The sequence below is a fragment of the Larimichthys crocea genome, chromosome VIII, assembly GCF_000972845.2.
Source record: "Larimichthys crocea isolate SSNF chromosome VIII, L_crocea_2.0, whole genome shotgun sequence".
Classification (NCBI taxonomy): Eukaryota; Metazoa; Chordata; class Actinopteri; family Sciaenidae; genus Larimichthys; species Larimichthys crocea.
Window position 1 is genome coordinate 14909696 of NC_040018.1, and position 13166 is coordinate 14922861.

At 38.9% G+C, this 13166-nt stretch overlaps 2 protein-coding genes across 2 annotated transcripts; both read left to right on the forward strand.

Moving 5' to 3' along the window:
• The first annotated feature begins 95 nt into the window (after positions 1–95).
• LOC104927299 (transcription factor E2F4-like) lies at positions 96–4166 on the forward strand. The gene is made up of 10 exons (XM_010741344.3): positions 96–359; positions 775–934; positions 1728–1837; positions 1950–2105; positions 2256–2299; positions 2597–2661; positions 2758–3073; positions 3590–3637; positions 3757–3801; positions 3937–4166. Exons 2-10 carry the CDS (start codon positions 776–778, stop codon positions 4050–4052), a joined length of 1059 nt encoding a protein of 352 aa, XP_010739646.3. The 5' UTR covers positions 96–359; position 775; the 3' UTR covers positions 4053–4166.
• A 1130-nt stretch (positions 4167–5296) lies between these two features.
• On the forward strand, positions 5297–10278 carry LOC104927310 (dynein regulatory complex subunit 4-like). Its single transcript, XM_010741357.3, has 11 exons — positions 5297–5423; positions 5673–5768; positions 6263–6460; positions 7568–7768; positions 7888–7942; positions 8036–8238; positions 8364–8525; positions 8631–8714; positions 8850–9035; positions 9176–9241; positions 9369–10278. Exons 1-11 carry the CDS (start codon positions 5421–5423, stop codon positions 9480–9482), a joined length of 1368 nt encoding a protein of 455 aa, XP_010739659.1. The 5' UTR covers positions 5297–5420; the 3' UTR covers positions 9483–10278.
• The last annotated feature ends 2888 nt before the right edge of the window (positions 10279–13166 follow it).

The window sequence follows — 13166 nt, forward strand, 5'->3', positions numbered from 1 at the left end:
TCTGAATGTGAATAAAATAGACATTAATTAAAGAACGGACTTAATATTTATCCTAATTAGCCCTTTTAAAGTTTTCTTTTAATTTAGCCAGAGGGTATTTTAAATTTGGGCTTTTATTGTGAAGGCGGGTAAATGTTGCTAGCGGAAAAAAATACGCGCCTTACCCAGTTGGAGGGTGAAATAACGTTATCAGTAAAGTTGGGACACAGCCGTGAAGCTTGGTTTCAGACTAGTATTGACGTGAAGATAAATGTACCTCTTCATTTGAACTCGTATCTCAGGTTAAAATAAGTTACCGTCGCTTGTTGTTGTTCGTATTGCTAGTGTTAGCTCAGCAGCCGGTCCGCACAGCGCTCCAGGTAAAAACAGTTCATTCTCAAAGTTTTCATGCTTGGCGCTAAGGCCGTGCAGATAAGTCTGTTTGTGTGCATGTGCAAGCTCTCTTTCGAACAAACCAAAGTTACACGATAAGTTAAATACTTAGTATAAACACTAGCTGTGCACGAGTGAAAAAGATACACGCAATGTTGTTGTTTCCGGTACGAACCTTTTCACAATAAATCGGCGGCAGAGACCGAGTGAAAGAGTTCATAGCATTTTTTTGTTCTTCCCAAAATTGTTCTTTTCACAATATCAGTGAAATAGTCAGGCATACGACGTATTCTTCATACAGACAACATTTTATTCCAAAGTAAAATCTAAGTAAATGTGCTCACAAACAGCACAGCAGGGGGAGGCTCCCGGGTTTATTTGTTTTCCTCTCTCGTCCCGCAGAATGGATCCTGAAAGTACACCAACTAGTCCAGTCGGAGACTGCACCGTGGTAGAGCAGAACCCCAAATATCAGAGGAGTCTGAGGAGTCTTAACGTGCTCGCCACGAGGTTTGTCATGCTGCTGCAAGAAGCTGAAGGCGGTGTGCTGGACATCAAAGATGTAAGTGAGCTGACATACAGCAACAAGCACTGATGCTGCTACTGCAGATGTGTTATGATGATATTTGCACAATGAATAAAGTAACACTTTTTAGATTTATTTTTGCTGGGTCTGTTGTACAATGTATAAACATGTATCTGTATCTGTATTTGTGTATTTTGCCTCCCTCCATTATCAGTGTGGGAAAATGTAGACTAGAAAAGGATTTAAACCACTACTGCATTTTGGCTGCAGCAGTGTGAGCCACTAAAAAAAAGCATTGGCTGTGTTTTTTTTAATTTTTTTTATTTTTTGAATGTGTGTGTGTATTTTAGATTGTATCTGCTCTGAAATGTTCAGAAAATTGCATTTAGTTCCTTTGACTCACTTTTTTTGTGCTCACTAACTCCCTCCCTTCATTCATTTTTTATGTCACTTGACCATAGAAATTAAGTTATAATGAAGAAACAAGTGACACAGAGACAAACAAAGTTATGCCAAGTTGGCACATGTAAGGAAAAGGGCTATAGGTTTCATATCAAAAACACATTGATAAGGAAGCTACAGCAGTTTTTGTTGAGCCGTGGAAAAAGGGCTGTATTTGAGTGTTGTGGTCACAAACCACAGCCAACAAATTTTACTTTTTCTGCCTTTAAGTGCTTGAGTTTACATTCACTGTAAATGATCTCTGAATGTTTCAGTACAGTTGGCCAGCAGATCCTCTGAGACACTAAATCATAAACTGTGTGCAAGTTGCACAGAATATATGATATATTACAAATGTGTGTGTGTGTGTGTGTGTGTGTTCTTTCAGGCTGTCCGCATCCTGGCTGTCGGACAGAAAAGGCGAATCTACGACATCACAAATGTGCTTGAGGGTGTTGGTCTGATTGTGAAAATTTCCAAAAGCGTTGTAAAGTGGAAGTAAGTTTTTAACTCGGCCTGCTTGTGTACATGCATTTAGACAGGCTTCTGTACCAAGAGTGTGTTGCAAAATATATTTTACAATATTATACTTGTTCTTTTTCTCAATAAGGGGGTCATTGCCAGGAGAAAATTCATGCGAGTTAACCAAAAGACTGATAGAGTTAAAGTCTGAGCTGGAGGACTTGGAGCAGAAGGAATATATGTTGGATCAGCAGAAATTTTGGGTTGAACAGAGCATCAGGAACACAACAGAAGACTGCAGAAAATATCCTTTTTACAAGCAAAGAGTGCAGAAATGTATGCATTTGTTGGAATGCTTCACCTTTCCTGTTTTAACAGTGAATTTATATTTTCTCAAATTCAATGTAATTTATTTATTCACTTATGACACAAGTGCACCTTAACTCAAATCAACTCTGAGCTATGTGAATCATCATGATATCTGCAACTGCTTCAGTGGTAATGTATCACTCTTTTTTTGGGAGAAAATCCAAGTAGGATTCTTAAGCTCAGAACAGGCGAGATGAAGAGTTAGGTTGAGGCTCAGAATCAGCGGGTGTTTTGGGGATTCAGTGTATTTTTCTAGTTGGACTAATGTCAACACAGCTGTCATGATGGCACTTAATCACCACAACAGCTGAAATTGTTGGAGTTTGTTCAGAGTAAGGACAATAAGAGACACTTTTTTTACTAAAAATATAAAAAGAGCAGACTAAATTGTTGACATTTGACCAAAGATTTCTCCTCTTTCTTCAGGCCACACTCTCTTGGCAGTACAAGCTCCATCTGGCACACAGTTAGATGTTCCCATTCCCAAAGCTGTAAGTCCTGCATCAGTAGAGCCGACTGTTGTTTCTTCTTTTTGCTTTTCTTTAATTAAGAAGGGATGATTTCAGTATGATGATTTATACTTCCAGGTCCAGAACAGCCCAGCAAAGTACCAGATCCACATGAAAAGCATCAATGGGCCAATAGATGTTGTTCTTCTTAACAAACACTCCGACAGCTCTGTTCCTGTTGTGCTGCCAGTCCCACCACCAGAAGACATTTTACGGAGTGCCAAATCAGCCATGTTCACTTCAGACAAGACAGACTGCAGTATGACACCATGTCAGGCTTCAGATAATACAAAACATAGCACTAAATCTACACAGATGGCCATGGAGGACATGCAAAATCTTCAGTCACCGTCATTTATAAATGGCAAGTCTAACAGAACTGATGTGTCTGGATGTGAGTATTTTAGTTTGCACATTTTCTGATGTGTGTGTTTGTTGATCTGCCACTGGAAGGGAAACCTAATACTCAACAGTACCTATATATTGATCTAAAGTCTAGATTGAAGAATATATGTCTTTACCTTAAACTTCAGGGGCATGCAGAGCAAAGCACACTGGTTTCACTGGAGATTGGAATTATGAATAATTTAATTTATAGTTTTAATACAACATTTATTGATAACCCTGAATAGATTAGTATGTGACCAACATTACTGAAGATAAAATAGCTTTTTAGAGTTGCAAGTTCCTCTTATCTGAACCAAGGAAGAGATAACGCAGGTTCTTCCTTTTATAGAGTGATAAAAACAGTTTATTAGCTCATATCTATCTCAGTGGTTTCTGGTTCTGCGGTGTCTTTCTTTGCATCTTTGATTTTTTTTTTCTTGCTCACGTTACTGCCTCATGCATGTTACTTTCATTGCTGAAGAGTTTTGACATTGTTTTTTTTTTAAAAACTCTTTGTTTCCAGTACGTGATCTTTCAAAAGAACTTGAGGATCTACTACAGCCCACCAAAGGTAGGGCCCTCGTTACCTCATATCTTGTATCTCTGTATTATTTATGTTCATTCAATTTTTATATGAGTTTATTTGACTTTACGAATGTATGATCAAGTATGTCCTCCCTCACTTTGTAGAAAAAATGAATTCACATCTAATCACAGAGCTTATGGCCTCTGAGGGTAAGTGCATTTTATTTTCTGAACTCATATGTTTATATCCATAGATAGATAGATAGATAGATAGATAGATAGATAGATAGATAGATAGATAGATAGATATTTATATCTAATCATGTTTTTATCTCTGCTCCTCAGTTTTTTCTCCGCTCCTCCGTCTATCTCCACCCCCATCTGAACAGGAGTACGCCTACAATATAGATGAGAGTGAAGGCCTCTGCGACCTCTTCGACATCCCTATGCTCAATGTTTGACCATAAACTCTTGTGTTAATACTCAAAAAGTAAATATATTTTTACAACAAAATGGACATCGTTGTTTTTAAATTGTTATGTGATTATAACAAATAATAAATGAATGAATTTCAATAATTGTGTCCACTTTATTCACATACTGAGAAGCAACAATATGAGAAACAACTAAAAATATAAAAAGCCCAATACACAAACAGCCTCACAGCCAAATTAAGACTTTTTTTGACAGTGTCGGCAATAACATGCTGGTGTAATGTTTACCACGTTAATATCTTAGTTTTGGATGTTTGCTTGCAAACATATGCTGATGAGCACAAAACACAAAGTACAGCTGAGGACAATGAAAATGTCAGTAGTTCATAAATAGCAGGACATAACTGCACAATAAGCTGCTGATATGCTATAAAACCTCAAATGTATAAATAGTACAAATGTATTTCTAGATAGGGGCTCTAAATATATAAGTCCACCCTAAAACAATCCTTGAGTAAGTTACTGCACTTTCATCTCTGCATGAACACATTGAAAACAGCACATGAGGCCATTAGGTAGCTGAACAATGGAAAATAATGTAAAAATGATATTAAAATTTAGTATATTTTGCAGTGTTGGGTTTGCTTTAGGTGATGGGGCTCAGAATGACTTGACAGATGACCTTTCTCCCATGGAGAAAGGTAACTGGATACACAACCTTCCAACTCTGAGAACTTTAAATCTGATCTGTTTATACACCAGCTTTGATTGACGGGAGCCCACAGGAGGAGCTATAAGATAAGATAGACTTTAATGATCCCACAGCGGGGAAATTCACTTGTCACAGCAGCTAGTATAAATAAAGAGATGGTGGGAGTGGCAGTCTGTTGCTGAAGGAGCTGTTTAAGGCCTCCCCAGTCTCATGCAGGATGTGAGAGGAGTTGCTCATGATGGATATCAGCTTTGCTAACATCCTCCTCTCCCCCATTTCATTTATAACAGAACTTCTTGACCAGTTTCAGTCTTTTTCTATCCCCATCCCATAGAATAATGCAGATGCCATCACCGTGTCATAGAAAGTCCTGCAGACTCTAAAGGAAGAAGGACATCTGTGTCCAATCAGTCCTGTTTATTGTTGAAGTGAACACATGTTGTTTCCAAACATGACAAACTTATGGTATGCTATATAAACCATGCATTACACAACACATCCTCTCTGTGCTGTCTCTATGGTGACGGTGCAGCTCAGCGCGCCCCCTGCTGGAGGTATCCGATAACCGTATGTATGCTGCTGTTGCTATGGCAACGCATGTTTAAGGCTACGTGCTAGCTTCTTGTAACTATTCGACGAAACAATTGCCTGTCTACCGGTGTGTTATCTGCTCATTATATGCAATGGTGAGTGTCTATGAATGAACACACATTCACGCCTGGTTGCAGACTTAGTCACAGTAACTATGTTAACGCAATAGACCTTTTTCACAGCAGTCATTTTGGCATGAAATAATAGGTAAACACAGGTGTTAGCATTGATACTGTTCCATTTATTACAATACTTTGTAACACCTGCGTTGGCCCTTACTATGTAGGTTTTTCAGTAAAAAGCTGTTTTAACATGTTTCTGTTATGTCTGTTACTTTTGTCAAGCCACCCAAAAACAAAGCCTCAAGTAAAAAATCTGCAAAGGCAAAGACGCCCACCCTGATAGATGGTCTTACCATGGAGGAGATGCCCAAGGAGCAGGTCAGAGCTGAAGTGTGGATGCTTGGATGTTTTATGCCAGGGGGAAAGAAAAGATCATGCTCCTTCCTCAGAACATAAATGTCTTCTATGGCTCTGGGGTAAAGTCTGAGAAAAATAATGGTGTCTTTAGTGGCAAGAGTTGGGTCAAGGTTGGAAAAAACACTTTTATTTGAGCCTCTCTGGCTGCTAAAATGCCCATCAAGCTCAAACCCCACAATATTTAATGCAGACTCTGTCATAAATATGTTGTCTCTAAGCCCATGCTGAGATAGCCTTCAGACATCATCGTCAGGATTATTTCCTCAGACTTTACTCCAGAGCCACAGAAGATATGATGTCTGTTTTCACAGGCTGAGAACTGACCGCTGTGAACGGTAAATTGACTGTGACAAATGAGGCAATAGGTTACATGATTTGGTTGTTATAGTAACCAAAAGTTACTGGACATGTACATTGTCTGGCTCATATATACCCATAATAAATTTTGATTTCAGCTGGAAGAGCATATCATGCGCTATCGAGAGGACGTGGATAGAGAGAGGGAGGAGAGGAACTACTTTCAGCTGGAGAGGGACCAGGTCCACACCTTTTGGGGGATCACAGACAGACAGCTAGAGGAGAAAAAGTCTAGAGAAAAAAACTTAGATAAGGACACAGAGGACGATGAACAACACCACCAAGTAGAGATCAAGGTAAGGTTATTACACACATATACTTTAGCTACACGGTCAAACTGCACCCAGACCCACACGCTAGATTTTCTGTAAATAGTCTGTAAACAAGACTATGTCAGAACAGGTAACAAGACTGACCCATTTAAAGGTTCCTCAAATGAGTATAGATGCAAGCTTTTTACTTTTTACTGAATTTGCATTATTGTCATATACAGACCGTCCTCAAATTTAAAAACCAGGAATGATCGTGTCATACAATAAATGTAATACATCAATACATTATTGTAATATTTTTATGAATTTCAAATAAGAAGATGAGAAGATTGGAGACATGCAGAGTCTCCAATCTCTGCTTAATTACTTGTCAAAGATCTACAGATAATATCACACATATATTGTCATCCACATAAAATTAATTATTTTCATAATATATTGATGCTTTTATCAGCCTTTTTCCAGGTTAAATGTAAAATGCAAAGTAACCATTAGATAAAGATAAAAGACATAGAGCAAAAGGTATTAGTAAAAGTAAAAAGGTAGAAAAATCAATAAAAACAGTTCACAGAGAGGGTGGCCACCTGACGACCCTTTAGACTTGCCTTTAGAGGGCCTGTTAATTAGTAGCCAGTAGTAAGTCTAGTGGAACCAGATATATAGTGATGGTGGTTGGACAGCTGAGCAGGCCACTGCATTCGGATGAAGCTGCCTATTTAAGCCAGTTGGACAAGCCACTGTAGTATAGCTTAAGCAAATACAATGAGGCCAGCGAGTGCCTTCTCTTTGCATAGGTGAGGGTAAGATATGAAGGCAGCTTTACGTTAACACAAGGCTTTAGAATGTGAGGCTAAAAATTAAATATAAGTATAATCACCTCAGAATAGGAATCGTATTTTTGTTACCTTAGAATAAGCCTTTTATATTTACAGACACATATCCATCAAAGGATGAGGCGATGGTGTTGCAATTTGCAACTACACTGTCAGATGCCAACATGAACACTGGACTTCCATAGGAATGCTCACCCAAATGATGGCACTTTTTACTTTGTATTGATAACATGTAATGATTACCCATGAACAGATTGAATAGCTGCATTCATTTTATATTGATTTTTTTTCCCACTAGGTGTATAAGCAGAAGATGAAGCACCTCCTGTGTGAACACCAGAACACGATCTCTGAGTTGAAAGCAGATCGTTTAATCTCCATTGAAGCAGTGCAGAAAGAGCAAGAACAGTTAGAGGCTGAACTTCGTAAAGAAATGAAGGCTGCCATGGTGGGCAAGGAGAAGCTTGACAACGAAAACCTTGTCACACAGCTTGAAATGGTTTGTAGTACACACCAAGTCTTAAAAATCTGTGGATTTAATGTTTCTCTGTATCCTGATATATTTTAACAAGTAAAGCATCAATGCTTCAAACACCAATTTGGTTGTTATCTCAACAGAAACACGATGAAGAAATGACTAAAACAAGAAACAACTGGGAGGAACAACTCAGGGGTAAATAAGTCATCTCGCTTTAAGTTGAATTTAACACCTTGTGTTGTCAAATACTAAGCGTGAGTCATAATTCTGTGTCACTTTTTTGTGTAGAAATTAAAGCCAAGTATGAGAAAAAGACAGAGTTGCAGAAACAAGAACTGAACAACATGAGTAAAAATGAGTTCACTGAGGCAGTGGATGGCTGGAGCAACCACAATACTACTCTTAATGAAGACCACTACAAAGCTTTAAGTGATGTTCGTGACCTCTCTAAAAGCATGGAACTGGAGTTGGATTATTATGATATGTTAAAGGTATAAGTGCACACATTTGCGATGTTTGCCGTTTGCCAAATTTCTTTGATTATGGAATTGTTGCAGCCTTTTTTTGAACCACTTATGTTTTTTTTCATATGGCATGCTTTATTGACTTTTCTCAGGTAAGGACTGAGTACAGAAGTTTGCTAGATTGCACAGAAGAGGACCAGACACGACTTTTGCGGGAAAAAAAACTTTTCACTGAGCTTAACAAGAAAGCCAAGGAGGAAACTGCTCAAGAGGAGAAAAAAATGAACAACTACTTGAAGAACTGCCCAGAAAAGGTTATGTTGGTGTTGATGTTTGTGAATTACTTAAAGCATGTGTGTCAGTGTGTCATTGAGTGGTGGCATGGGCACAACGTCAATTTGTGACACTGTTTTCGACAGGTTAACACGAGTCAACACGACATCCGACAGGGCCTAAATGACCTGGCATCGGATTATAAAGCAATGGAACAGAAGTTCAGCAAGGTATGCAGATGTTAGTCTGATTCATGTGCACCTTGGATGTGAGCCAAATGCTTTGTATTCTTTTGGGTATCTATGTGAATGTTTTTGCATCTGTTCTTCTGCATGCACCTGTGCTTTTGTGTATATGTAACGCAGCTTCAGCTGGAAGGGGACGATATTGAAAAGGTGCAGCATAACGCTTCTGTGAAGAGCGGAGTGCTGGAAAGAAAGCTGCTCGCTCTGACAGACAGTGTAGAGACGACACAGGCTCAGCTTAGCTCAGTGCGTTCTGTCTCCAACATGGATCAAACTGCTCTAAGTGGGATCAAACACAAAAGTCAGGTACTGCTGTATATCCCCCTTTTTGTTTTTAGTCATTCACACCCTCAGTAGTGTCATTTACATTCTTTAAATGTTTTTGTAATTTTAGGTGTATATATTATATGCACAAGAACATAAAGGAAATTTGTTTTTGTTTGTAGGAAAATGTTGACTCCAGTAAAAATTACACCAAAAACTCGCAGTACAAAAGAGCTAAGATTTCCCAGGTTAGTAGTTCATTTATTTCTTGAACCTGCTGTCATGCATTTGTTCATCTAATGATGATGTTTAACCTATTATGTAGTTTACTTGTGCAGTAATATTCATACTTATGTGAAACTGTTTGTCCGGTAGACCTGTAAGGATTTGCTGCTGACCTACGAAGCAAAGCAAAGGGCTCTTGGCGTCCCCACAGAGGAAATTTGTGTGAAGCCCTTTGAGAGCAGTCTTGCTGGGAGAAGTCTGTAACAGGACTTTTAGGATTTTAGGTTTACTACTTATTAAATGAAAAACTTAATCTGATCTCTTTTTTTCCCTATAATACGCATACACTACTCATTGTTATAGACCAAATGTAAAATCTTTTTGACAATCTTCAGAGAGTATTTTATTCTGTTGGTGGTGTTTGATTTCAATGACCGGGCAACAGGTGTCGCTGTCCACTTACTTTATGAGAGTTTCTTTTTGTGACTCCCATGTGTTGAACAAGACATGAACCCAAACCAACAAAAGAATTGTGTGATTGTGAAAAAACTTAAACTACTTACTATATTTCTTTTATATATGTAATGTGCAGTAGTTTTATGTTGTAAGAAATCAACAAACATGTATGTGACCCCTACTCTTCAACAAGAAATGTAAAATAAGCTCATAAAGAGGCACTGGCTTATGAACCCCCCCGACCACAAAGACCCCTGGGCTCCTGCTAGGTAGTGGGTCAGCGGTCATTTTTCTATCTCTGAGAGCAATGAAAAAAAATAGGAGAATAAGACGGAGTTGGACAACATGAGGAAAAATTAGATCACTGGAGCAGCAACATCGCTGCTCTTATATAAGACCACATTGCAATGAAGCCTCTCCCCTCCGTATCAGCAGCAATATTTTAAATTCTTCTCACCCAAAGAAAATAAAAGGTGTTGGTTTTGTACTTTATACTCATACTTGGTAAATGTTTTAATTCATGATGTCACTATGAAGAACGATGTCTGTGTGATTGCTGTTCCTTATTTGTAGAGCATAATGGGATAATCTGTATTTACTTGTAAATGTTCCTAAATAAATGAGAAATTAGTAAAAAGTGTTTGTGCTGTGTTTGTGTTTTGTAAACCAATAACACCAATCTTTGCAGTGTTTTCTGCAGCGAAATGAGCCACATGTTGCTCTTAAAATTAGGTTTTTGGCCCACAGCTGCATCTATTACATTTTCAGCACTTCCTTCTCTCTGATGCTGGTCCAGCTTTGGTTTCTGCTGCTGGGGACAGCCATGTGTGACTTTTTAAAAATCTCTAACAGTTCATGTATTTCACTGATATTACCTAGTAGTTCAAAGGTATTTTCAACACAATAAACCTTTTACTGATGCAGACAATCTTTCCTATTTAGGACAGATTGTCTGCACTTTAAACATGATTGGTTGGGGTGCCCTGGTAACTCACCTGATAGAGCATGCATCCCATGTACAAAGGCTCACGCCTTGAAGCAGTGGCCAGGGCTCAATTCCAACCTGTAACCCTGCATGTCACCCCCCCTCTTTATCTCTCTACCTTACTGTCACTCTTTAGCTTTCACTGTCAACTAAAGGTTAAACGCCAAAAAGAATCTATAGAAATATAAAGTTATTGCTTTAGAACCAGCCATGAGGTACTGTGACACCTTTGTCAACAGTCCTTAACAATCCAGTTATTATGGAACACTATGGAAATGCAAGATTACAGCTGCATACATGGAAAATGCCTTAACATGGCCACCAATAAGGTCAGAGGATGCAAATTCTTTTCAAGCGTTTATGTTGTTTTTGAAAGGATGCTGTAACATGATGAGACGCTTACACTACATGGACGAAATGAACGTAGCATCAAATCTTAAAGTTCTTGTAATGAAACTTCCGTTCAAGTTGAGAGAAAAAGGGCATGGAAATAGAGCTACATTTCCTGACCTTTTAAACTTTGTTGAACAAGAAGTCAAGATTCTGTCTGACCCTGTCTTTGGAAACATGCAAGATACACAGACCCCTATTTCTAAAGGAAAGACTTTCATTAAACCCAAAACCTATGCTGCTGTGGCAGCTGTGAATACTACTGAAAAAGTTAAATCTACTGAAATAAATACTCATCACACCACTCCATCCAACAGCAAAAACATGACATGCTTCATAATCAAAGCTGGACACTCCATACAGGACTGCACTCAACTTAAAGGACTGACTCATCATGACAAACTTGACCATCTAAGGCAAATTGGCACTTGTTTTGGCTGTCTATCACATGGTCATGTCAGCAAGAACTGCAAAGGTCACCGCACATGCCATGAATGCAACCTGAAACATCCAACAATCCTTTTTAATGGAAACGCACCAAGAATCCGTCGCCTCTCACCTACCAAGTGACTGAATTGGTCAGCCATTACACATACATATAATAGCAATCATTTTGGTCTTTATATTTTGGTATTTCGGATCTCATGATGGATGGACTTGCATAAAGGTACCTTTCTGATGACTTTTTGGAAAACAAGAAAACTACAGTAGAGGTCATTCTCAGCATTAGGTGACACAAGCAAACACCACACTGATTTGTTATCTGACAAAGTTTAGGTGAATGATCATAGCAGTCTTCTTATTGCCTACAAAGATTAATTTGTGCAGAAAGTAGGGCTAAAATCGTACTTTGAAATGTAACACAAAGTGCTGGAAATGACAATTTAACATGATTGATAGACACAAGAACATTTTATTCTCATGTTTTGAATCCTAACTATTTGGAGATGAAACCTTAGCTACAAATCGAACAGCATACATCGAACGTATCCATTTTTGTTCTATTTAGGCAATGCTAGGGGATGCTTAAAAACATACAACCCTTATTAATAATAAAACTTCTACAGTAATTTAGTTTTAGAAAATTCAGGGTTAGATTTCATGGAAAAATCTGTCCAGTTATTGGTTTTTATTTGCTTATTGTTGTTACTTAGCTCAGTGAGAATTGCTGTAAAGGGGAGTGATAATAAAAAGATCTTAAAAAATAAAGGATAGAAAAATATCTCTGATCTACACAAATATCCATTAGCCACAAGTTAAAGAAATCCCCTCTGGTTAAATCATCAAGTGAAAATATATTCTTCAGCTTCTAATGTCAGTAAATTACAGCACCAACTCAGTTGAGGGTCATCTGAGATATTTGTGCTTCTATATTTCCGCTGGAGGATAAGGGCTAAAAGTTGGATTCGAACCAAGTATTCCAATCTCAACAGCTAGTTTCACCAGCTGATTTCTGCCATGGCTGAGTTTCCAGCAGCGAGAGGTAGAACGTATGGGGTGGATCTAGTTTCTCATTGAATATTCCTGTGGTGAATCGAGCCCTGCTGCACTGAGTGATCGCTGTTCCCCGCTGTATCAATAATACAGGAGGAAGTTATTGTCCCTGTGCAGGCCACAGTATCATACAGCTAAAGCAAGTGGAGGGAGGGGGTGGTCCTTTCACTCAGCCCTCTTGGGTTTCAAGGCCTGCAGACAGTGGTCTGACTCTGGGGAGCCTGCTGCTGTGCCCTTGCACAGGGCTCAATTGTAAGTCCGCACGACCGAGGGATAAATGTGTCTAAACAGTGACAGCCTGCACAGTCCTGTTGGCCTGGCCCCGTAGGTAAGACTACACCCCCAACAAACCCAGAGTCACGAGATGAGTCCCAGCTGAGAGACAACTCAATGGGGAATCAGTCAGTAGGAGACATCAGACAGTTAGAGAATGGGATAGTTATCCTGGGTGTGATTAACATGATCCAGATTTTCACCTTGTTTGGGCACCTAGCTCAGTGCTGTGACCTTCCTGTAGCCTTGTGATGCTTCAAAATACTGAACACAATGTGGGAACACAATGTATTGTACAGCCAAGTACAAGCAGTGACCTAAAGGGATGAAAGACAAGTCCCGTGTTAAGG